General features: G+C 47.1%; 1 protein-coding gene across 4 annotated transcripts in view; it reads right to left on the minus strand.

Annotated features, from left to right (window-relative positions):
• Window positions 1-2,930: 2,930 nt before the first annotated feature.
• POLR1E (RNA polymerase I subunit E) overlaps window positions 2,931-25,678 on the minus strand; it is a 33,426-nt gene continuing 10,678 nt past the window's right edge. Inside the window, exons 1-12 of one of the 4 annotated variants that reach the window (XM_027616448.2) lie at window positions 22,387-22,567; window positions 21,737-21,840; window positions 20,442-20,518; window positions 18,884-18,969; window positions 16,305-16,363; window positions 15,377-15,521; window positions 12,884-12,991; window positions 12,181-12,277; window positions 10,138-10,271; window positions 9,125-9,206; window positions 8,232-8,363; window positions 2,931-7,031 (exon numbers count right to left, since the gene is read on the minus strand). In XM_027616448.2, coding sequence (XP_027472249.1) covers window positions 6,872-7,031; window positions 8,232-8,363; window positions 9,125-9,206; window positions 10,138-10,271; window positions 12,181-12,277; window positions 12,884-12,991; window positions 15,377-15,521; window positions 16,305-16,363; window positions 18,884-18,969; window positions 20,442-20,518; window positions 21,737-21,840; window positions 22,387-22,462 — 1,260 coding nt within the window. In that variant the 5' untranslated portion in view covers window positions 22,463-22,567 and the 3' untranslated portion in view covers window positions 2,931-6,871. Of the gene's footprint in view, window positions 7,032-8,231; window positions 8,364-9,124; window positions 9,207-10,137; window positions 10,272-12,180; window positions 12,278-12,883; window positions 12,992-15,376; window positions 15,522-16,304; window positions 16,364-18,883; window positions 18,970-20,441; window positions 20,519-21,736; window positions 21,841-22,328; window positions 22,568-25,678 lie in introns of those variants that run through there. The other 3 variants (XM_027616449.2, XM_027616452.2, XM_027616451.2) reach the window with 3 other exon arrangements.

A 25,678-nucleotide genomic window follows, 5' to 3' on the forward strand; every position in this document is an offset into this window, starting at 1 on the left:
ATCTGTAACTTCAGGACATTCCAGTTTGCTACAACAATTCCCACGGGAGCCACCACTAGAAGAAGGCAGATCCTTGTGAAATGAGCGAGGTTCAGGTGCCTTAACAAAGTCAGCCCACCACTGAGAGGGAGAATGGCTTTGGAGGCAGAGGAGGAAGAAGCAAGAAAGAGCTACATTTCAGGTGCTTGCTGTTCAGATTTTATGTGACCTGACATTACCAGGTCATTACTGGGTAAAATGAATACAAATTCTTTTTGTTTAAAAGAAAACGTTAGAAAAGAAAAAGAAGGAAGGAAGAAGTTCTGGAAGTTTCCTATGAAGCCCTTCTACTAAGCAATTTCTATTTTCTTGCAGTTTCCTCATTACGAAATTAGAACTGTGTTCCTCTGGACAATAATCTAGGCCCTGGAAGCTTATTTCAAAATCCAATGACCACCATAAGAAAAGCAATTACCTCATAATTAAACATTAAGATGGTTCAATGTATCAACATACTGCTGCAAAACAGTTACAAAATAAAAACAGATCCTCCCCACTTCTCCTTCACCCACTTCAGTCTACCTCATACTGATGGCAGATTAGTTTTACTGGAAGCACAGCTCTGCTCATGCCTTGTCCTTATTCAAAACCCTTCAATGGCTCCCCATTGCCTTCAGGATAAAGAACAAACCCCTAAGTGGGTGTTTGAAGATCCTTCTCCTTTTGGCACTGACCTACTTGAATAGCCTCACTTCATTCTAATCACCTTCAAATAACCCCTGGTCCCAACAAAAGGCACTGAGAGCCCCTGCCATGCCTTTATCTTCTTCCCACCTCTGCCCAGAGTGTTCTTTACCCACCCCCAAGCTGCCCATGTCAAACCTCTGCCTCCTTGTGAGACTCACTCCAACGCTACCTCCTCCATGAAGTCTTCCATGATGCCCTCCTCCACAACACCTGCCCACCATCTCCAGGCTTCCACAACTTTTACTAGAGATGATTCTCTTTATTTATCCCCAGCTGGCTTGCCTTACAGTTTTTTTTTTAAAGATTTTATTTATTTATTTGACAGAGAGACACACAGCGAGAGAGAGAGCACAAGCAGGGGAGTGGGAGAGGGAGAAGCAGGCTTCCCACTGAGCAGGGAGCCCGATGCAGGGCTCGATCCCGAGACCCTGAAATCATGACCTGAGCTGAAGGCAGACGCTTAACAACTGAGCCACCCAGGCGCCCCAAAGTTATTTCTGAACATATTCTCTACCTCCTGATAAACTATAAACCCAAATCTATTTTCCCCTCACACTGAGCATACGTCATGCAAACAGAAGGTACTAAAAATTCTGCATGACTAAAGTAACAAATGCCAGAAACAGCACAATATGGTCAGCAGCAGCCGAATTTATCACGGCGCTTAGAGAGGGAGCAAGTCTGGAAACGTACGAACTCTATCCATAGGCTGGGACATTTGGTCTACAAACCCGTTTCTACTGAAATCCCCTATTTGCTATCATTATCTACCCATAGATCTTTCACTCCTGGGGGATGTGTGTGTGTGTGTGTGCACATGGGTTGTGCAGAAGGAAGGAAGCAGAGTGAAGGAGGGGGATGATCAGCAAAATCTGGCGGCGGCAGCAACACAGAAGCTCCTTCTTCAGTGAAGATCGCTCAAAATCCACAAGAGCCAAGCAGGTCACTGCTCTAGCGTCAAACACAGGGAGGGTGTGATTTAAGTCCTGCCGGGCGGTGGTTCTGACTTTACCGAGGAGCTGCGGAGCTTGGTACAACACAGGTGGGCCCTGTGCCCAGAGTTTCTCTGTCTGTAGGTTGGGGTGGGGCTCAGATTTTGCATTTCTAACAAGCTCCAGGTAACACTGATAGGGACCACACTTTAAGGATCCTCCTTGTAGATGGGCAAATGAATCAAGGGGTTCAAGGTAGGAGGATCAGCTATAGTCTACAACACAGGCATTCCTTTTTCTTTTTAAGATTTTATTTATTTGCAAGAGACCGCATGACCGGGGGCGGGGCTGGATCCCAGGACCCTGAGATCATGACCTGAGCCAAAGGCAGATGCTTAACCAACTGAGCCACCCAGGTGCCCCTTGACACAGGCATTTCTAAAGCTAGAAAACTCGTTTTTAATCAGATTAAAGCACATGGAAAAACAAAATCATACCGTGACTTTTCCTTCTCCCCTGTAATTCAGACACTAAATCCTATAGGGTAGACTGGAGAGTTACTGACAAAGGAGTCAGGAGACCTGGGTTCGAATCCTGATTCTGTCACTGGTTCGCTGGGTAACCAAAAAGCCCTCGCTACCCTCTAAGGACATCACTGCCCCATCAGAGCCACAGAGATGCTCAGCCTGAATAATATCCAGGGTCAGGTCTTACATCCTATGATCTCACAAATTTGAAAGCCTGTTGGCAATTTAGTTCTAAAACTAAATAATATCCCACCTCTGTAGAAAATGCTTAAAGATACTGCAGTTGGGAAACTGAAAACATGAGAAAAATTAAGTTAATTTGGAGAACTCATAATAAATAATTGCAATTATGAAGACTGAAAAAACCTTCACTCAAAGAGGTTTCACGAAGAATAAGTGCTCGAGAATATACCACGGAAATAGATTTTAAAATATACAGGAAAAATACTACAATTAGGAATATTACTCGGCCAGAAAAGAAAATGAAATCTTGCCACTTGCAATGATGTGGATGGAACTAGAGTATAATGCTAAGTGAAATAAATCAGTCAGAGAAAGACAAATACCATATAATTCTACTCACATTTAAGAATTTAAGAAATCAAATAATTTAAGAAACAAAACAAATGAGCAAAGGAAAAAAGAGAAACCAAGAAACAGACTCTTAATTACAGACAACAAAATGATGGTTACCAGAGGGTGGGGGATGGGGGAAACAGGTGACGGGCTTAAGGAGAGCACTTATCTTGATGAGCACAGGGCGCTGTAGAGAAGTGCTGAATCACTATATTGTACGCCTGAAACTAATACAACACTGTGCTAACTAACTGGAATCACAAACTTCATTTAAAAAATGCTACAATTTTGAAAACCCAGCTCCCTTTCTGCGAGCCATCTAGAGAAAGCAGGACACGTTCCAGAATGAGAACACAACTCACCAGTGGCGCCGAGCTGAGGGAAGTCGTCCAAGGAGAGCCATCGGCCCCTCTTCCCCACACTGCTCCTGGGCCTCCCAGCTCCCAGCTCTTTTTAAAGAGAAAAGGCCACCTTCCCAAGATCGTGGCCACGAGAAGGGGAGTATCAAATGACCTTCCCATAGCTCGTCAATGAGCCCAAGTAAAGCGGATCGCTGGACCATGGGGGCCAAGTGGGACGGTCCCCCAGGGGCCCGGCGCCTGCTCTCAGGCGGATCCTGGGCAGCCTCAGCCATGCCCCCGACCCCAGGGGTCTGGCCTCTCTCCCCCTTCAGCAGCACAGGCCCAGAAGCCCTCCAGATGCCACTCTCCTCCCCCGACCTCAGCCACCGGAACCAGCCCCGAGAGGAGACCCTACAGGTTCTCGACGGCAACCGGCTGCCGCTGGGCCACAGGCAACAGAGAACGTGCCGGCTGGCCTGCTGGGTCTGCCCAGCTGCCTCGGGTTAAAGCGAGCAGCTCGGCATTAAGTCGATAAGCCTCCCGGCCTCCTGGGGAGGTAGGTCACCCTCAAACACATTATCCCCCTCAACAGATGGGGCAACGACGCCACGGGAAGATTAAATGACCTGCCCGGCCTCACACAACCGGCCGTAGGTGGGGGGACAGGATGGAACGGGGTGTGGGTGCTGAGAGGACAGAACAGGCATGTAGGCAGCCAGGGGGCAGGCCCAGCAGGGTTCTATCGGTGCTCCAGGTCCCCTGCACGCCCCCAGAACTCTGCACAAACTGGTGAACGCCGGCGTGGAATGATGCCAGTTTCACTCCTTTATCCGATGAGTACTTGCATATCTAATGGGGGCAAGTCACTGAGAGACGCACAAAGATGAACCGGACCATCCCTGCAGTCACGAAATGTCAGTGAGCAGTGTACGTAAGTCACTAAAATACCAAGTAGTGGAGCACCTGGGTGGCTCAGTCATTAAGCGCCTGCCTTCAGCTCAGGTCATGATTTCAGGGTCCTGGGATCGAGCCCATCAGGTTGCCTGCTCAGCGGGGAGTCTGCTTCTCTCTCTCCAGCTCCCCCTGCTTGTGTTCCCTCTCTCACGGTCTCTGATATTAATAATAAATAACCAAGTAGAGATTAGTAAGGGCCTCAGCAGAGGGGCTGGGAATGTTTGGTGATGGGAGCTCACGTCCAGCTGTGGCTACAGTAGGGGGGTATCAGGGCAGGCTTTGTGGGGCAAGGGGACCAGGCCAGGAAGGAAAGTGACACCTGCAGGGCTGCGGGGGGGAGGGCACAGAAAGTGCACAGAAGGGGAGATGGTAGAAGGCTAACTTAAAAGACCAGGAATAAGGATGCAGGGACCAAGGCTATGTGAAATAGGTTTGAGGGACTTAGGGTAGGACGTGCATGTAGCCCCATTACCAAAGGCCTAAAGGATAGGCCTAAGGAGATAAACTTCACCTCTAGCCACAGTGCTCAGCACTGCACCTTGCTTACATAGACCCTCATTAATGCTGTGGAGCAAAATGCAGGAAGGCAAGTTCATGTGTGTGAAATATACGACAATCATAGAATATGCCACAAAAATATGCCCCAACTCTTATCAGTTGGTATCTGGTCAGAACCACTCCTGAGTTCAGCTCCACTATCTGAAGCATTTGCTGCCTTCTGCCCCAAATGGAGACCATAATACTTGCCATCGCTTCTCACCCAAGAACACTGTGAAAATTAGTGATGAGGTAATGTCTGAAATGCTCTGAGCTCTTTGGAGATGTGTGGCAAAAGCCATCACTATTATTAATATCTAAAGAGATTCTACCCAGCTCTGATCTTTTTCTGCAGACTAATGTTACGTCCACAGGGTAAGGTGATGCCAGATTGGCCTCTACATAAACCTTTCCAACAGAGAGCGCCCAGCGCAGGTGCCTCACCCTGAACCCCTTACCTGGGGCTGATGGAGCCTTCAATCCCAATGATGCCAGGCTTGTTTCTGACTGGTTCTCCGAGGTTGCCAGAGCACAGGGGTAAAATGAACCAGGCAGAAGAGCAAGAAGATTTCAGAAGGTGGTCTTCCTTGGGACCCCATTTTTTACGCACTCGAGAGTCCAGTGAAGACTTCAAGGGGAGTCATTTTAGCAAAACCCACATCCTATGCCAGTTAACATTTTTAGGTCTAACACGGTGCCCAAGAAAGGAAGAAATAAGAATACCTCCATGGGCTCAATTACAACTGCAATGGAAAGAATAATTTCAAAAGTTCAAGGGGAAACAAAAAATCAATTTCCTTCCCCCAAAGCTTTCACATCTATAAATACACTCATGCAAATGGACCCAAGACCACTCTTCCTTATGAAAATACTACCTGTCTGGCATTTGCAAGATAAACCATAGTCAAGTCGCCATCTTGCTTTCAACCTCTGAAGCTCAAACAGTGCTCTCCAGTAGCTTCTCTCTTCTTAAACTAACATTCATTTACCCCTGCGGATTATAAAAGTAATACATGTGCCTGGTAGAAAATTATGAAATTACAGTTGACTCTTGAACAACATGGGTTTGAACTGCGTGGGCCCACTGAACATGTGAATTTTTTTTCAATAAATAAAGTACTCTATTTTCCTAACATCTTTTCTATCTTACTCTATTGTAAGAACATAGTGTGTGATCTGTGTAACATACAAAGTATGTGTGAACTGACTGTTCACCAGCGAGGCTTACAGTTAAGAGCAGGCTATTAGTAAAGCTTGGGGGGAGTCAAAATGACACGGATTTTTGACCGTGTGAGGGGTTGGCGCCCCCCACCCTGGGTTGTTCAAGGGTCAAATGCTCAAAGAAGGAAGCAAGAGAGGCCAGCATCTTGATCTTTTGGCTGTTTGTGCTGATTGGCAAAGGAGTGGAACTGTGGGTACTGCAAGCAGGGGTGGCCACACTCAGCACTGCGGTGCCGTCACCGGCTGCAGGGACCCAAGCAGCAGTGTCGGGCAGGAGGGGCATCTCCATGCCTGGCCTGAGGAGCAGCCTCCGCTGTGTGCTCTTGAACCTAGCAGTTCCAAGGGCCACCTCCAGATTCCCACACGCGCAGCCCTTTCACAGTTCTACAGCTTTCTGTCCATGTATGAAATCCCCTTTTAAAGAGATCTAGAACAATGTGTTTTCCGTCCTTCACTCTGCTTCCTCTCTCCCAAGAATGAGCTTTCGGAGCTGCCCCCTGCCCTGTGTGTGGCCCGAGCCAGGCAGAGCGACTGGCGGGGCTAAGCACTTCCTTGGATTTGGCTCCACTGTGACGGCAGCCTCAGACTCATGGGCCTCCTCTGGCAGCCCCACAGCACAGGCGACCCATAGCTAGCTACTGAGCAAGCCCGAGGCCTCCTCTTCCAGCCCAGCTGGGCTGTATCCTCACCATGGACTCTGATGGCCCTTCCAGGCTAAGCACGGCACTTCATGTTTCTCTTTATTAACAATTACCCATTAGATCTGCATGGGGTGCAGCCTGTAAGATCTGTAGACTCTGACTTCCCCAGGCCCCACCCTCCCATAGGAATCAGCTGCCACATAATCACAGCAACGCCAAAGAGGAGAGGTCAAGTCCAACATGGCCATCACTTTACGTTTCCGCTGAAGACCAGCACAACTTTAGATGCTGCCTTCTGGCTTCATACCCACGCCAGAGCAAGGCTTCTTTTTCCTTCTCACTGTAAAAATAAAAATGGAAATGAACAGAAGTAGTGGCTGTGTGTGGCCAAAACGCTCTATGTGGAAAGCATGCTTCTAGGTGATTCTCCTCCGCTTCGACTGGTGTCCCGAGGTCTGGGCTGGAGGCAGCGGGATGGACAGAGTGCCCAGTTTGTGACTCTCTTCCCCACCAGCTGCTAGAGACACCCTTCTTTTAGAGATCTGCAGCCTCAGGGCTTTCGCCATCTCAATCATCCTAAGGAACAAACACAGAACAAATGGGGGAGAGTGTTCTCAGTAGGCTTGACATGAGGGAGCAGTACATTCACGCTCCTGGCCACGAAGACAGAACCCCCAACGTGGCCACCAGAGAAAGCAGAGAAGGAAACAAAACCCAGGGCCATCAAAGGAAATTTCATTTTAATGTCTTGCCATCAGAAAATATCCATATAAGTAATGGAAAACCAGGCTATCTCGACACTATTAATAACTTTGTTTACTTCTGATAACCAGGACTGGGCACTTGCTAGCATTTTGGTATAGAACCTGTACGGGCTCCAAGTATCTTATCGCTCTTTTATTTTCAAACTCACTGCCTGTGAGAATACCTTCTGTGGACAGCTCTCAGGATAACCCCTCCAAGGACTGCTAGAAGAATCCAGACAAGGGTATTCTCACAGGCTCTCTTGGAACACCACCGGGAGCCTTGGATACCAGAGGCCCCAAATCACCAACAAAGGCCAACATATCCCACAGTTCACGATCCTAGAAGTTCTGCTCCCTACTTAGTCTGAATCCCTCCTAGCAATCCTGGAAAGGGCCCAAGACCACAACTCTGCCATCTCTCCCAGGACCCTCCAAGTCTGTCCCTGCTGCTCAGCAGGGCTGCTGGGTCACAGAAGTCCCCATGTAACATCCCTGACAAATGGCAGCCCCACCTTGCTTCCAACACCTCACCTGGCAATCCCTTCCATCTGACTCAAAGAAAGTTCTTTTTGTTAAGCTGAGATTGGGGTCTCTTACAACTTCCAGCCCTGGGCTCCACCCCTCATGACCATACAGACCCCCTCTCCCCAGTGACAGCAATTCCGAGACTGCTTGGTTACAAAGGGACAGAATGCTATGGGAAGGCTCAGCCTTGAAGCCCAACTATTTCCCATCTTGGTTGTGTGAGCCTGGGAAAGTCACTGACTTCTCTGAACCGAGGGTTCTCCTGTTGTTTTGTAGGGAAATCACTGAGATCATCACAGGCTTAAAACTGTGCCTCGAACAGACAAGGCACTCCATGTCTGGCTGCTCATCCCTTTACTCACTCAGGCACTGACAACTGTCCCCCGGTCCCAAGTCTCATCCATACTACATGTCCCCAGTTTCCTTGATGGTGCGTCCTGCTTTCCAGCAGTACTAGAAATACATCAAGCACCCTGCACGGAGCTTGTTATTCTGTGGTGCTCACCTTCTCTCACTGAGCTTCAAGTCTCTCTGTAACACAGTCAGGTCAATCTGGAAGTCGCTTATGTGCAAGGCAAGTATGATTACATATGCAGTGATCTTTGCCTTCATAGAATCCGAAATTAAGTTCCGGAGGCTACAAAAGCAATGGCAGTAAAGGAGAGACAGCATTAAACTCTAAGATGATTATTCCGAAAGCAAAATAAAAACATCCAGTCCTGTTCTCATGCACACTCAATGTCTTCCCATCTTGGGGAGAAGAAAAGAAAGTTGAGCACCATTCCTGGTCTTGTCAAGGTGCCCACGCCTTCACACACAGTGGAGCAGTGAGCCAACCTCAGTGTTCCCTCCAAGTGGGTCAGAGAAACCCACACGTATGCTTTCCCCAGGCACAGTTTGAGCCTCGCAAAGACAAGGACCCTCCGAGCCTGTCCCTGCTGCTCAGCAAAGCTGCTGGGAGAACAGTCATCCCAAACCCAGTTGCTGATGATGTTTCCAAGCACACTCAGAGCAGAAAACACAGTCCAAGCAAAGGGCAAGAAAGAGGCCAGATGTGCCGCTGGGGGTCCTCTCCCCAAACCCCTACAATGGCCTGCCCTTTCCTGCTACACTGTCTTCCCACGGAACACTGGCTCTGTAGGCTATGAGGAAGGGTTCCTGGAAAGAAGTCTCCAGGGCAGGACTTCCCAGAGCCTCTAATGGGAGCTTCTCCAAGGGGGACAGAGCATGTAATACATAGGGTTTTCTCAACTGACTTGACCCCAGGCCCCTGCAAAGGGCCGTTGAGTGCTCTCCTCAGTGGTGTCTGCGGACATGGAAGCCAATGCACGCTCTGGTCCCACCCTCCCCGCCCGCTTTCTCCTTTATAAGGCAGAAGCCCGGAGGTCAGTCCCAGACCTGCCGTTGTTGTAGGTCAAGCAGGTGAAGTGCTTCAGCAGTTTGGTGTTGATGATGTGGGGGACTCCAGGCCCCAGGGCACCTGCAACGCAAAGGTGAGTTTGCTCATTTTGTTTCCAAACCCTTGGACCACACATCCTCCGTGAGCTGGGACAAGAAGCCCAACAGCTGTGCCACCGCAAGGAACAGAACCATGTGGTAAGAGAAGCAGGGGCCCGTGAAACAGGAGAGCCACTTCCCGATGCAAACACGCTCGGGGGTGCTTCAGCCTGCAGGCCGCATGCCCCTGACAGACGTCTGTGATGGGGCAGCAGTGAGAAGGAAAAATAGACTCCAGTGAGGCCTAAAGCAGCAGAATTCGTAAGATGCAACAAGACTGTGGTGCAAGCCCAGGGAGAGGGAAAGGAGGGGAGACTGGAATGTGAAAATTAGCAGCAAGCAAGTAATGACAACATACAGACTCTCGGGAGCTCAAGCGCCATAACAAGATGGCACCACCTTGTGCCTAAAACCACAGGTGGGTTTCCAACTCCGCACAGATACGAGTGCAGGGCAACCCCCCTCCCCCCGTGGCCCTTGCTGTAGGTGACACGGGTTACCAGGGGAAATGGACTCTCTTCTTTCTCAGTGGGAAATAAGCTGACACAACATAGCCTTGCCACCAGACTTCCCGAGAGCAAGGCCGATTTTTCTCCACACAAGACTGATGTTTGTCCAACCATCCCTTAAAATTTTCATTTGATTTGACTGGACACTATACTTTGCCCAATGCAGAAGAGAAGTAGTGAATGTTAGCTCTGAACAATTGTACAACCCGGCCCGTCCCCACTTTCAGATGGGGAAAGGGCTGGGCCAATCCTCCCGGCATGTTGGCAGTGCCTATAGGAACCTCACTGTTACACAGAAATAAAGATCTAGACAAGTACATGCATTTTCTTCTCTCATCAGAGCTTGTCTAAGAGACAAATAACAGGCTGAAAATAACTAGAATAAAATGTCTACCATGGACTTACTTTTCCGCTTAATCACTTTCTGTGCTCGAAATTTCATGAGTGTGTCCAGAAACCATATGCATCGGGCCTGGCGGTCTCGGCTCTCCTCATCTGATGGCAAAGACTTCAACGCTTCTATGACAAAGGAGCAGTGGCTAAAATGGGGGGGGGGGGGGGGCAAGGGAGGAATGTGTAAGACCAAGTCTGTCAGGAGCACTTCACACTCTCACAATGAGAACAGTGGGCATCCCCCACAGCTGACACACGCTCAGCAGTCGAGGAAGGGCCATCCCACTAATGCTCCTCATTAACACAGCGAGCACGCTTCAGAGCTCACGCATTAAAGGGCTAGTCAGGAAATATTTCGGGCTTTGTGGCCCATATGGTCTCTGCTGCAGGTACCCAAAGCGGCCAGCGTACTGCGAGAGCAGCATTATAATACACAAACGACCGGCCATGGCTGTGTTCCAATAGAGCTTCATTCACAGGCAGCAGACCGGACCTGGCCCACAGGCCACAGGCTGCCCCATCATGATGCAGTGGTCTGGACCACAGGCTCGTGGGTCAGACTGCCTGGGTCTGAACCCCCTCTCTGCCATTTAGTGGCGTGGACAAGTTTCTGTCTATCTTTAAACATCTCTGTACATCATCTTCACTTAAAAATTTAGGACAAAGATAGTAGCCTCCCCCTGGGGGGTTTTCTCTGTATTAAATGAGCCAATGCAAGGAAAGCGGGTAGAACAGTACTCGGCACATGTAAGAGCTCCATCAGTGTTAGCTGTTGTCCTTACGTACTGTTCCACCACCACGAGGATCCCAGACTCATAGAGATAAGAAGGCTCTTCAAGATCAGCTTACAGCGGCCTCATGTTGCAGATAAGAAAACTGAGGCTCAGAGAAGGGAACATCACACAGTACCTCAGGCCGAGCTCAGGGACTCAGTTCTCGACTCTCAGCCCAGAGCTCATTCCTGCACCTGCTGCAGAGCCACAATTACATTAAGACAACCAAGAACCAAGAATAAGCTTTTCTGGAAACGTATCCTTGAACAATAAAAAAAAGCACTTTCAAAAATCAGGGAACCAACCTAGGGTTGGCAATTTTTTATTTTCTCAAGATGAAATTATTAAAAGAAAAAACTCAAAAGCAAGAAAATTCCACTATCATCATAAAAGAAAAGCTGCTTTAAGGGCCAAAGGAGATGGGACATAATCTGAGTTCTTTAAAATATACAGTACTTAAACGTGTAAATCTAACTTTTTTTAAAGATTATTATTTTTTTTAAAGATTTTATTTATTTGACAGAGAGAGAGAGACAGCGAGAGAGGGAACACAAGCAGGGGGAGTGGGAGAGGGAGAAGCAGGTTTCCCGCGGAGCAGGGAGCCCAATGCAGGGCTTGATCCCAGGACCCTGGGATCATGACCCGAGCCGTAGGCAGATGCCCAACTACTGAGCCACTCAGGCGCCCCACATTTATTTATTTGAGAGAGAAAGCACGTGCACGAGCAGAGGGAGGGGCAGAGCGAAGGAAGCAGACTCCTGCTGAGTGTGGAGCCCGAAGCGGGGCTCAACCTCGGGACCCTGAGATCATGACCTGAGTGGAAATCAAGAGTCAGACCCTTAACCAACTGAGACCCCCAGGCGCCCCCATAAATTTAACTTTGTGTATGAAAGCTCACTCAGCGCACCATCACTTCCACTGGCACCTACTCGCAGGCGACCACCTGGGCCCCACCAGGGACAATCACTACCAGCATAACACTGGGGACACGGGCCAGCCCCGGTTCCAAGCTCCAGACCACAAGGCCTCAGTCACAGGCTCCACACAGAGGCCACCTCTCTCTCCCTTGAGTGCCACCCACAGCCTGGGGACAAGAGGCCTGAAAGCCCAAAGATTTTCAAGAAAACACTGGCTTGTTCATGTTCAAATGTTGAAAAGACATTCCTCACCGACGGACACCCCTAAAGGTCCACTTCATGTCTGACTACTGTCATGTTCTGACATCACTGCCCCAGACACTCCATCTACCCAAGGGGTGGGGCCGGTGGGGGGGGGGGTGTACCTGTTCTCTTCAATCATCTTCAGTATTTCCTCTGATGAGACATTCCTGAAAGCTTCCGATGGGCTCTGAAGAGCTTCATACTCTGCGGTGGAGAGAACTAGTGACAGGTCAAGAACATAATCTGGCCAAAATGGAAACATCCAACTAGCTCGCTCGTCTCCGAGTAGCCCCATGGTAGAGATGGGAGAACTGAGGCCCAGATGGGGGAAGATCACACAGAATGCATACACCGGGGCTGAGTGCAGGGACTCGCTTCTCGACTCCCAACCCAGAGCCCCTTCCCTGCCAAAGCTTTTCTGCCTGCTCAGCTTATCACAAAGCTACTACAGGCATTTTCCTTCCGACTAGACCCACAAGTAGGGCAATTCTCTGCTCTACTTATTACAAATCAGTCAGCCGAGACTTAGGGCTGACTTAAACGTCTTATTTGACTACTCATAGTGGCCCCCCACAGGGCTGCGCCTGAGGGCATGTGGCACTTTGCCGAGGAATGGGCTTGAAGCTCAGGAGCTGAGGGCCACTCCCTCAGTGAGGAAGCCTAGCTGACCTCCCAGCAACAGCGCCGGGGCAAGTGCAAAGGTCTAGATGTAGCTTCTGTGAGCATCATGGGACCAGCAACATCCTCAGAGAGCCTGTCTGCCCACTCGTGTATGCATCTCCCAACTTTTGAACTAAAGCAGTATTTCTACTGCAACAAGGATACGGTCTTCAAATTTATACACGTCTTCAGGCTTGGCTGCATCAGCGTGGCAGGGAGGAAGGTAGAGGGAGTCATCTTGCAGGTCATCATGGATGGCATCATTGACCAGAGCTTTTCAATAAAGGAAGAGACGGTGTCGGTATAATCCTGTTTGGGTTCAGGTTCCCCAATACTCTGCAACTTATGCACTCAAGATTAATTCGTCCAAAAACTCCCAATCTGAATGCTTCAGCCAATGCAGCCTGACCAGGCTGATGGGTCCAGGCCGATGTCCACTCATGACACATACTTAACCAGGCACTCGAGAAGGTGCACACAGCATGGTCCCCTCAAGTAACCCGACAGCAGTTGGGCAGGAGAGTTGTGCTAATAAATATTTACAATACAAGAGAAGCTAAAGTGAGGAAGAGAGCCTTTCATGGCTTAACTTCCAGAAAACTTCTCCACAAATTGTGAGTAAAAACAAAAAACTTGGGGCGCCTGGGTGGCTCAGTCGTTAAGCGTCTGCCTTCGGCTCAGGTCATGGTCCCAGGGTCCTGGGATCGAGCCCCGCGTTGGGCCCCCCGCTCAGCAGGAAGCCTGCTTCTCCCTCTCCCACTCCCCCTGCTTGTGTTCCCTCTCTCACTGTCTGTCAAATAAATAAAACCTTAAAAAAAAAAATCATAATATAAAACTGTGAACAGCCCAACAAGAAAAACAACATAAGAATTAAGAAAGCGTATAGATGAGGACAGAGAGGAGCACAGAACATTCTAACAGTTCATCTGGTAAAATGATGGGAAATGAGGGAATTCTTTTTCTTTTAAGGTTTTTTTTTTTTTAAGTTTTATTTTATTTATTTGAGAGAGAGAGAGTGAGCGAGCATGGGTGGGGGGAAGGGCAGAGGGCAGAGGGAGCAGCAGACTCCCCGCTGAGCAGGGAGCCCGATGTGGGGCTCGATCCCAGGACCCTGAGATCATAATCTGAGCCTAAATCACGAGTCCGACACTCGACCAACTGAGCCACGCAGGCGCCCCTCTTTCTTTTCTTTTTAAATGTCCTTTGACAGCTGAGAGTAAACTGACCAAAAAAATTCAAAAATTTACTTATGCTTTCAAATAAATGGAGACACATTATTTCTCCGTTCCTGGATAAAAAAACAGTATTGTAAAGATGTTGATTCTCTCCATTTTATTCTCAATGGGATTTTGAGGGAATTTCACAAAATAATTCTTAGGATCACCTGGGAAAAAAAAGGCATGCTACTCTAACCAATGTTTGTGAAAAATAAGGAGGGAAGGAGGAATTTGCCCCAACAGAAAACAAGCTGGAAGATGAGGCTACTGAAATCCAAAGAGCCTGGTGCTGCCACAGGAACAGAAGGGACAACTGAACAGAACACAGAGGAGGGAGAAGGAGGACTTTTTAAATCATCTTCTACAAAAAAAAGGATGGAGCTGGGGACAGCTGGCTAATCCTCTGGAAAATAATTAGTCTGTACCATATGCCAAAAAAATTTTTTTCATTAAGATTTTAATATAAAAAGTAAAATTGTGAAAATACTGAAAGAAAACATAGGAAAATATTAATATAATCATAGAGTTTGAAAAGATTTTCTAAAAATTACTAAAATCTCTTTTTTTTAAATTTACTTATTTTTAGGGAGGCTCCACCCCCAGCATGGAGCCTCATGGGCGGTTTGGACTCAGGACCCTGAGATGAAGACCTGAGCTGAGCTGAGATCAAGAGTCGTCCACTTAACCAACTGAGCCACCTAGGCGTCCCTAAAATCCCATTTTAATAGAAAAACTGCTCTTATGTAAACTTTCTCTTATGTTCTTATAATGCACTTTAGCAGTATACACGTTTTTATTTTTTTAAAGATTTTATTTATTTATTTGAGAGAGAGAGAATGAGAGATAGAGAGCACGAGAGGAAAGAGGGTCAGAGGGAGAAGCAGACTCCCTGCCGAGCAGGTAGCCCGATGTGGGACTCGATCCCGGGACTCCAGGATCATGACCTGAGCTGAAGGCAGTCGCTTAACCAACTGAGCCACCCAGGCGCCCAATAAACATGTTTTTAAATAATACAATTAAATGCTCAAGCTACTGCTGAGTTTAAGAACAGAAAAAGGTCCACTGATCCCAAAGTGAAGCACTGTCTCTAGAGGTTCAGTTCATCATCATCATATCAGGTTTCTTGCCCCAAACCTTCCTGTGACCCCCAGGGACCGAGGGCTTCCCCTCTGCGCCCCACCAGCTGCAACCCTGGCGGCCAGGACCTGGCACACACACACACCCGTCCCCACGCCGGTCTCCTCTACTTGACTGGGGGCTTCCTGAGGGCAGACGTGTCTTACTATTTCCAGACTCTGTTCCCCAAGGAGGCACTCAGTGAGTCAGTTAGGAATCCAGCCCTGATGCCCTTTATTTCCATCTGTGGGGCAGGTAAAAGATCTCAAGAGAAGAGGAAGCTGTCTCTATAAGCAGACTCTTATCCCAAGTCCCAGCTGCTTACCAGTTACACCCTTTGCATCAATAATATTCTCTGCAGCTTTAGCTACGGCACAATTCAGAGATTCACTGCCAACTCTGTTCATTCTTCTGGAGTTCAAAGCCCGCTTCTGTTTGGTGGTTCCAAAGGCTTCGATGCAAGAATCCATCTGTGCATAGACAAATTTGGTTTGTCTAGGGACAGGCTGGGTGCTACTCCTAGCTGTGGGACTGTGGGGAAACTCGCAGCCTTTCTGAGCCAGGATTACCTCACCTGTAAACTGGGCTGAATCATACTTCTCTATCTCACAGGCTTGCTGTAGTAACAGATCTGAAGGACTCGCTTTGTAAACTGTCACAGGCTGTTTACAAATCAACCGTGTCCCCGTTTGCACAGTGAAAAGCCTGCACTAGAAAGAGGACTGGTAAATCCGGCACACAGCCTACCATTTTCCAGCCCTACACCCGCAGCAGACATCGCTAATCCCTCACTCTCTCCCACTGAGCCTGAAGACAGCCTCTCGCTGTCTCAATACAGTGCCCCAGCCAGTGCTGAAGACTCAATCAATTTGCCATCTGGGGTGAGATGAGCTTTGTAGGAACCGCCTACACTGAAAATCCTGAAGTTTACTTTGTTTTAATGTGAGAGCTTCCAGGCTACAACCAGTATTTTCTGAAACTTGCATTAAATCCAAAACCAACTGTTACACTACACCTATGTCAGCCCAGACAACCGGTTCCAAACACCGGCACAGAGCTGCATCTAGCTGTCCCAGATGGGAGGAGAGCGCTCTGTGAGGCTGAGAAGCCCCTTGCAGGTAGACTGTCTGGGGAACCACAGACCAAATGAGCTGGGAACAGCCCTGTGTTCAGCCAGCTCATTTTACTGACAGAGAAACACAAAGTCTAAGAAACCTGCTTCAGGTCCCATGTCTCAGTTTGGTCACACTTACCTTTTCTCTAAAAGTTTTGGTCTCACTCTCTTGTGTCGATTCACTCTCAATTGATTCATCTATCAAAACACAAAACAAGCAAAAACAGAGAGGGGGGAACAAAGCAAGCTGTGAGGCCCACAGGTTTTAAGAGTGATTAATATTTATTTCAGGGTTAATCGAAGAAAAACAGATTTCTTTACTGCAGGACTTCCCAGAGTTTAACATCATGGATCCTGTGAACATATAGTCTGTGGCTTTATTATACAGTTAGAGGATACGGAGAATAAATTAAGGAGTCAAATGAAGGGGTCATCTGCCCCAACCTCTTCACTTTACAAATAAGGAAAAAGCCTCCCAAAGAAATGATGTGCCCCAGGTCAGTTCACCAGGCAGTGGCCGAGATACAACTATAAGCCAAGTCCTCAGCTCTTTCCAATAAATAGTTTTGCCTTCCTTATAAAAGACCTAAAGGCAGGCATAAATGTGAGGTATGTGTTACTTACATGAAGCTCTCTAATCTCCCATAAAGTATTCATACAGGGGCAGTACAATCTAGTGGACAGGAATATAAGCTCTAGAGTGACCTGGTCTGAGTTTCACTCCCAGCTCCTATACATATATACGAGATGAGATGAAATATATATAACATAACATAATATAATAATAACTCAGCATAACTTAATGTAAGTTATGTTATTATTACTTATGTAATTATAAATATATTAGTATGTAATTATATATTAATACAAATATCACTTATAATTATGTATTAATATAATTGTATAAGTTATATATTTTATTATATTATAATATACATACATAACAGCAGCATGTCCCCGTCAAAGTCTGTGCCAGTTTTGTCACTGATAAAACCACCAGAGGGTTGTTACATGAAGTAAATGATGTTGTGCATTAAAAGAGCTTAGAACAGTGCCTAGCAGAGTAAGGAATTAATAAATGTTGCATGTGTGTGCATGTATAAATATATATGCTGGCTAGAATAAACCATTACTTACAAATTTTTTACATGTAAAAACAAAAATTTGTTTAATCAACAGATTAATGAACAATTTCATTTGCCTCCTTAGAAGTCAGAAAAGCATTTGGAGGATAATTTTTTTTTTTAAGATTTTATTTATTTATTTGAGAGAGAAAGCACGAGCAGGGGGAGGGGCAGGGAGAGAAGCAGGCTCCCCGGTGAGCAGGGAGCCCGACATGGGACTCCATCCCAGGACCCTGGATCATGACCTGAGCCGAAGGTAGACACTTAACGACTGAGCCACCCAGGCGCCCCCAAATACAACTACATTTAAGTTATCTTCCAAATGCTGGGCGCCTGGGTGGCTCAGTCAGTTAAGCGTCGGCCTTCAGCTCAGGTCATGATCCCAGGGTCCTGGGATCGAGCCCCGCATGGGCTCTCTGCTAGGCGGGAAGCCTGCTTCTCCCTCTCCAACTCCCCCCTACTTGTGTTCCCTCTTGCTGTCTCTCTCTCTGTCAAATAAATAAATAAAATCTTTAAATGTAGTTGTATTTGTTCGCAAAGCAAGGAATTCTTAACCTATAGACTCTGGACCCCTAGGAAAGTCAAAGATAGGTTTCAGGACTCAAGAGCCCTTTACAATCATATGCAAAATCTCATATATATTCTTGTATATTACGTACATTTCTGGGAAGTAGGTCCAGGTCCTTCAGATTCTTAAAAGGACTGGCACCACTGCTCTGAGGGAATCAAGCTGGACTACTGCCTCGGAAGGTATGAGGCAGATCTACCAAGATCCTAACAATCCTTCCTCATCTGTACCCTCCCCCACGGTGGTTCTCAGTATTTAAGATTTAGGGAACAGGAGCCCCTTAAGTCTGACCCTCTCACCTGTCATTCTGGAAGATCCCACTCTAGCCCTGAGCATTCTAAGATGCCAACACAGAGAAGCAGTACAAGCTCTCCCACTGGATTAGGGAAAAAAATGGATCCCCTCCTAAATTAGAAAAGTGTAGAGACTCCTCCTCAACATGAAAATTACTGTCCAACTCATCAGTAACTCCCATCACCTACTAGAGACCCTAAAATCTCTACTCCAACTAGAACAACGAAGAGTTAAGAAAGGCCTCTGAATGAAAAAAATATCAGACATGCCCTTCAATACTCTGCTCTGATCACTGCTCAAGTGGCTTTAACTAAGACTATTTTTTTTTTTATTCATTAAAATATTTATTGAGCAGCTAGGGAGATACAAAAGTGATTAAAACATCGTCAAAGAGGTGAGGCAAATGCACACATCATAGAAAGCCAAGTGTAAGGGATCACTGAATCACAGCAGTCAAAAGAAAAGTGCTTTAGGAGATCAAGAATGAGAATGCTTCCAGAAGACTATTTTCTGATCTCAAATCTGTAAACACTGTAGGGACAGGACCTATGTCTGGTTTGCTGTACTCCAACCCCTAACTTGTGCCTGGAGCATAGCAGGTCATCAATAAATATTTGCAGGAAGACGCCCTTTTAAAAATAACTACAAGATGTGCTTTACAAATCAAAAACTAACTCATCCAACAAGCCTAAACATTCAGTGTTTTTGTGAGCCTTTATGACAGGGCCCTACCTGAAAACAGGGGCTGCATGTTGAACAACTCAGCATCATACACCTCCATCTGGCCAGAGGTCTTGTTCAGAATTCCCACAAAATGCCTGAATAAAGGAAGAATAATACCAATGACAATAGATTATTCAGAACGTATTGTTTATCCAACTTCCTTTCTCCTGCTTAAAAGTTCTCACTGGTCCTTCTGCCCCAATACACTTGAGGAACACAACATTTGCTGCTGAGTAACAGTAATCCCCGACAGCAGCAATTCTTAACATAAGAGGGAAAGGAGGGAAGGAGGGAGGGAGTTCATGACGTAGTTCTGGAAGGGGAAAAAAAAAAGCTACCAGGTGATTCTGGTAGCCAATTACATTTGGGCTCACTGCCCTAGTAGTGGGAAACCCTTTGGGGATATAAGAATCTAGAATTACACTAGCATTTATTGCACACACAAATTTTATGGAGGCAAAGACAAGTAAAACTGGGAATTATGGGGAGAAGACCAGTCTGAACTAGAGAACTAGAGAATCTTCGTAAAGGCATGCCACGGTGTTAACAGTTTTAAGCATATAAAATTAATCTGAGGTCCATCAGGGTGGTTCCATGGGGGCTTTGAAAGGGCCTTTTTTGTGGTTCACTGTTGGATACTATCAGAGGGACACTGTCTGCATTCCGCCAGCGCCTGACAGTTACAGGCTGTTCGGGTGGACAATCTTCATTGCACCGAGGGGGAGTCTGGGGGTTAGTGAAGGGCAGAGTTGCCCAAAGCCAGCTGATCAATGGTAGAGCTGTATGGAAACCCCGGAGCTTTTGACACTACCAAATCCTTTCTTGTTAGTTCCAGCAGAAACTTCTGGCAAGCTTTGGCCTATTGATCACACGCTCCAAGTAAGTGGAGAAGGCCACCTTTTGGGAACAAGACAGTTGTTATAAAGAATATTGCAAAGTAACGAAGGTGACCAAAGGTACTTTCAGTTACAAAATAAGCCCTGGGGATGTAATGTGCAGGATGGTGACTGTAGTTAACAATATTGTGTATTTGAAAGTTGCTAAGAGAGTAAATCTTAAAAGTTCTCACCACAAGAAAAAAATTGTAACTCTGTGTGGTAATGGGTGACTGCTTATTGTGGTGACCGTTTTGCAACATATACAAATATCTAATGGTTATGTTGTACACCTGAAACTAATGTCAGGTTATATTATATCTCAACTAAAAATTTTATTATTTCTTTAAGATTTTTTTAAGCAATCTCTATTCCCAACGTGGGGCTCAAACTCACAGCCCCAAGATCAAGAGTCGCATGCTCCACTAACTGAGCCAGCCAGGTGCCCCTAAAAAATTATCTTAAAGAAAATTACAAATGCATGAGGTTTTAGGAAATCCAACAAATGTAACTCATTTTTTCTTTTCAGGCATGTCTGCATGCTGGTGTGAGGGTCCCTGGATCTGGGAACACAGGGACATGGTAAACCTCTCCAGAGTCCCCCTACTGCCCCTAAAATAAAGACCAAAAACAGCAGTGCCAGGCTCACCATCACTATCCTCCCCTTCTCGCATCCCTTCCCCGGTCCCTACCTGCACAAAGTGTTGCATTTGAGAGCTCCAGTCCCAAAATTGTTTCCCACGTAGGAAAGTCTGTCTGTTTCAGCTGCCTAAAATGTAAAGGGAAAAAGCACCACTACAACCAATGTTGAAACGTATTAAGCATCTTGACCCCCTTTCCCACATTTGCAAAAGCTTTAGAATCCAACCCGCAGTGGATTAGAACTAGAGAGCCTCTGGGAGATGATCCAGCCCCACTATCCAAGTGAATCCTCGGTGTCCCTGGGAGAAAGACAAGAGGACTTTTGAAAGGGAAGCCCCAGATAGTGCCAGCTTCTAGCTGGTCTGAAAAGTTCTTGTGGGAGCTGCACCGCAGGCCTTGGGAGACAGGTCCTGGGCTCCCAGCACTTAGAGGCATGCAATAAAATGGTTCTGCCAGCAACCTCCTGGGCCCAAAGTTCAAGTCCTTCCTGAACTTCTTCACCCATCTCTCCCATGACTACTCCTTATATGCTGGCAGGACTACGGAAAGGGCTTATTCATTCCTCAATCACAGCCAAGCTTTTCCTGCTTCCCTATGTTTGCCCTTGCTATCCTCTTCACTTGGAATATGAAACCTCAGCTGTCAAACTGTCCTCCATCCTTCAGAGCTCAGCTTGGCCAGCCAGACCCTCCCCCAGGAAGGCCTTCTGGCAAGAAGAGACTTCTCTGACTGAGCTCGCTCTCCCTCCCCCAGGCTCTGAGCTTGTCTGCTTGTATGAGTTACTGAACTCAAAAAACCAGTTCTCACCTCTATAAAGCAGTGGTTCTCAACCTGGCAAATCCCCTTGGGGGACATGTGGGAGTGTCTGACATTCTGGGTGTCACAAAGAGGAGGTGCTACTGATATCTAGTGGTTAGAGACCGGGGAAGCTGCTGAACATCCTACGATGCACCGGTCTGGCCCACAACAAAGAATTGTCTGGGTCAGAATGTCAATAGTGCCGAGGCTGAGAAACCCTGCTCTAGAGTAGGAGCTCCCTCGGCGTGGGGCCAGGTCCGATTTAGCTGTTTCCCTTGCAGCTTACAGCACCGGGCCACAGTGGGTGCTCAGTAAACTCTTGCTGAATGAACAAATCAAGGAAAGGCCATCACGTCACCAAAAGTACATAACTGAATGGAACCTGTCCCCATACCCCAACCTGCTGGGACTCACAGGAGTTCTTCAAAGGCTCATTTGCTATCTCCCTTTTCTCCTCTCACTCCCTCCCACATCCACCCACACCCAAGGGCCTCTAAGGCCTCCAGAGACCTGCAGAGTGGAGGCAACTGGCCACTGTGGCACTTACTAGGATCCGCTGACTCTTCTTCCTGGGGTTTGTGGAGTCATTACTCTTGTACAAAGTAAAACGCATGTTGCCTGGATTCTGCAGCTTCCCATTGGAGAACTGGACTGTAAGATTGCAGCCCAAGAATGAGATGAAAGTAGAAGGACCCACAGTGTATGGTAGGGAGGGTTGGGAGGGAGTGATTGAAGGAACGGGAATGGTAGGGAAGCCCAGGTCCTGACCTGAAGGAGGTCCTGGTCCAGTTAGGAAGAGGAGATGAGGAAGTTAGGGCAGTGCTGGGGAAGGCTGCGACAGAAGGAAATAACTAAGGGAATAGAGCTGAGGCTTAGCCCAGACCGAGAGAGACAGGGGACTGTCTCTCACTGCCCGGTGGAGAGAAGCGGGGCAGGTGTGAGTGGGTGAGGGGATGACGGTACAGCCCTGGGGGGAAGGGTGCCTGGGACGTCTTCATCCAGCTGGAAAGTGGTGACAGCAAGATGGTGGGATGACAAAGGCACCCTGGCCAAGCCCCAAGTAGTGGAGGAGACTGGTGGGGGTCTGGGCCCAGCTGGGAAAGGGGCCCGAGAGGGGCAGGAGGACCGTAGAGGCATACCAACGGAATGAAGGGGAGGGAGCTATGGAGAACTCTGCTCCGGCTCCGCAGTCTTTACCCAGTACTGCTCTCTGGCTCTCGTCGGGCTCCCCACAGTACAGCCACCTCGCACTCGGCAACACCTCCGCCGCCATCTCGCCAGTCCGGACACCAAGGTTAAGAGTTTAGAGAAACCAGGCCCCAACCGCGAGAGCCGTCCACACGCGGCGGCTGAGCTGCGCGGCGGAAGAGGCGTGGCCTAACCGGCACCGCCTCGCGCATGCGGAGACGGCGTCGCTCCGCCCCACCTGACACCGCCCCCCTATTCGATCTTCCCCTGAGGGAGGAGGAGTGCCATCCCCGCCCACTCTTCGCCCCGCCCCTCCTCATGGAGAGGCGGGGCTTCCGCCCCCTCGGGACCACAGTCCTCTCCTCCGAGGCGCGGCACTCCGCCTGCGCCTGAAGGGTTGTGTGGGACCAGGGCAGATACCACAGCAGAAGGGCCAAAGCAGGACCTTTGGAACCTGGACTCAAAGGAGGGTATTTTTGAAGGACAAGAACTCAAGTCGTCTCATCTCTGTTATCCACATTGCCTTCTTTCAAGACTCAACTAATGACGTCACCAATTGTCCCAATAAAGTTTTTATAGCAGAAAGAACCTGTTCCAAAACACAGGTTGCGTTTAGTTTTCATCACTCTTCAGTTTCCTTCAACCCAGAACAGTTCTTCTATTAGTTTAAAATTTTAAAGATTATAGGCCAGTTGTTTTGTAGAATGTCCCTCGGTCTGGATTTGTCGAACGTTTCCAAGTGATTAGTTTCAGGTTATGGGTCTTTGGCAGGAATATCACAGATATGATGCTCATTGTATCCTAGTAGGTGTACTGGTTATAGTAACTTTGACCACTTACACGCCTTATAGTTTTCTCAGCTGTAAAGTTACACTTTTCCCTTTGTACCTGCCCCTTATTTTGTGGGCAGGTTTACTTAGAAACTAAGTAAACATTCTGTTCATCACACTAACAATTTATTCATTTATTTATATCAGTCTAGGCTTTTGGTTCCTATTTTATTCAATAGATTAGAATCTGCTACTATCATTTATTTTCAAGTTCAAGTTTTATCAGATTGAGCCAATGGGAACCCCATTAAACTGGTTTCTGGGTTCTTTTAACATGTCCACATTTTTTTGAACATGTCCTTACTTTCAGGCACAAGATATTTCAGCTTGTCTTGGAGTTTCTCTGCCCCAACCCTCGAATCACCCATTTCTCCAAGAAGTTCTAGTTTCTCTTGGTAGAGAATGGTATTTTAAAAAACCAAGATCTGTGTAGTAGGTAGAGACTGCTTTGGGGATGCCATGGATCCCAGGCCTGAATGAACTGAGTTAAGGAATACATGTAAGTAAACACACTTTTACAACTAACAGTGATTTATTTCTAAATCTAGGATTTCTAAATCCATTTATTTCTAAAATTTAGTATTTCTAAATCCACATTGAAATCCATGAGATCATACTGACCTCTAATTCCAATTGAGCACCACAGGGTTTATTCTGATTTTCTTTCCTCCAATATTTGTAACTTCCTTTGCTGACAGTGAGAAACCTGGTTTCCATTAGCCTTAATATACTTATTTGATCAGTCCTCCTGTAAGTAACACATCTCCCATCACTACCACCACCACCACCATCGCCTGACATTCTGTGATGAACAGAATGTTTACTTAGTTTCTAAGTAAACCTGCCCACAAAATAAAGGGCAGGTACAAAGGGAAATTCAGGCTCTAACACCTTAAACCAAGCCCTGGCCTTTACGTGGATGCTGTATTAGTTTAGAGTTCTCCAGAGAAGCAGAACCAGTAGGAGATCGATTGATTGATCGATCGATCTATCATCTATCTATCATCTATCTATCTATCTATCATCTATCATCTATCTATATTTAGAGAGAGAGAGATCTGTTATGAGTAATTGGCTCACACAATTATGAAGGCTGAGAAGTTCCACAATTTGCCATGTGTACACTGGCAGGAAAGCTGGTGGTATAAATCCGAAGCCCTGAGAACTAGGGAAGCCAATGGTGTAACTTCAAGCCCAATGACCAGAAGAGATGAGATGTCCCAACTCACAGATGGGGCAGGAAAAAAAATGGGAAAACTCCTTCTTCCTCCACCTTTTGTTCTATTCAGGACCTCAAGGGATTGGCTGATGCTCATCCACATTGGTGAGGGCAGTCTACTTTACTGAGTCCACTAATTAAATTAAAAGCTAATTAAAATGCTAATCTCATCCAGAAATACCCTCATAAACACACACAGAAATAATGTTTAATCTGGCACCTAGAAGCCAGTCAAGTTGACACATGAAATTAACCATCACAGATGCCCTCCTTACTCTGCTCAGACTCTGACAACCCTCACCAGGGTGTCCCCCTACCCAGATGTCCTTCTCACTTTGTTTGGGCTCAGACAGTCTGTACCAGGCCACACTTTTCCACATGGATAACCTGCTCATCCTGCTTGGGCTCCAGCACCTGCTCTTGACCACTGCAGGCTCCCCTATTCCTCCGAGTGGAAAGCTACTTTGCTTGACCCCACTGAATGGCTTTGGGGTTGAGTTGTTCAGGGAGAAAAAAAGGAAAAAAGGGGAGGGGGGGAAAGGAGCTTAATTGCCTAATTATTTACCTGTCTCCCCTATTGGAGACAGACTTACTTAGGTTAACAATAAACAAGGTGTGAGTTAAGCAATAAACAGATTTATGTGGGTTTTTTTAAAAAGATTTATTGATTTATTTGAGAGAAAAAGAGAGAGCACACAAGCAGGAGGGGCAGGAAGAGGGAGCGAGAATCTCAAGTAAATTCTGTTCTGAGCACAGAGCCGGACATGGGACTTGATCCCACGACCCTGAGATCATGACACTGAGATCATGACCTGAGCCGAAACCAAGAGTCAGATGCCCAACCAACTGTGCCACCCAGGCACTCCAATTTATGGTTTTCTTTACTGCTGTATCTCCAGTTCCTGGAGCACTGCCTGGCACATAAGTAGATCCTCAATAAATGTTGAATGAATGAGTGACAGGGCAAGGAATGAATCTGAATCATCACTAATCCTAGGAACCTCAGGACTGGAGCTCAAAGATGCTTACTAATGGTGCTTAAAATTAACTGGTATTGGGTTTACACAGAGTAGATTCTCTATAAATGTTGATTGGTTGAATGAAAACATCAGCAGTTAAGTCAAAGTTAACGGGTGACAAAGAAGACAGCATGGCTGAAAGAAGTGGATTGTAGTTCTTGAGAGGTGTCCTGGCCCCTCCTGATATAGGGACATGTGTATGTATAGCCTTTCTACTCCAAGTGTGGCTCTCG

Source organism: Zalophus californianus, chromosome 13 (assembly GCF_009762305.2).
Source record: "Zalophus californianus isolate mZalCal1 chromosome 13, mZalCal1.pri.v2, whole genome shotgun sequence".
Lineage (NCBI taxonomy): Eukaryota > Metazoa > Chordata > Mammalia > Carnivora > Otariidae > Zalophus > Zalophus californianus.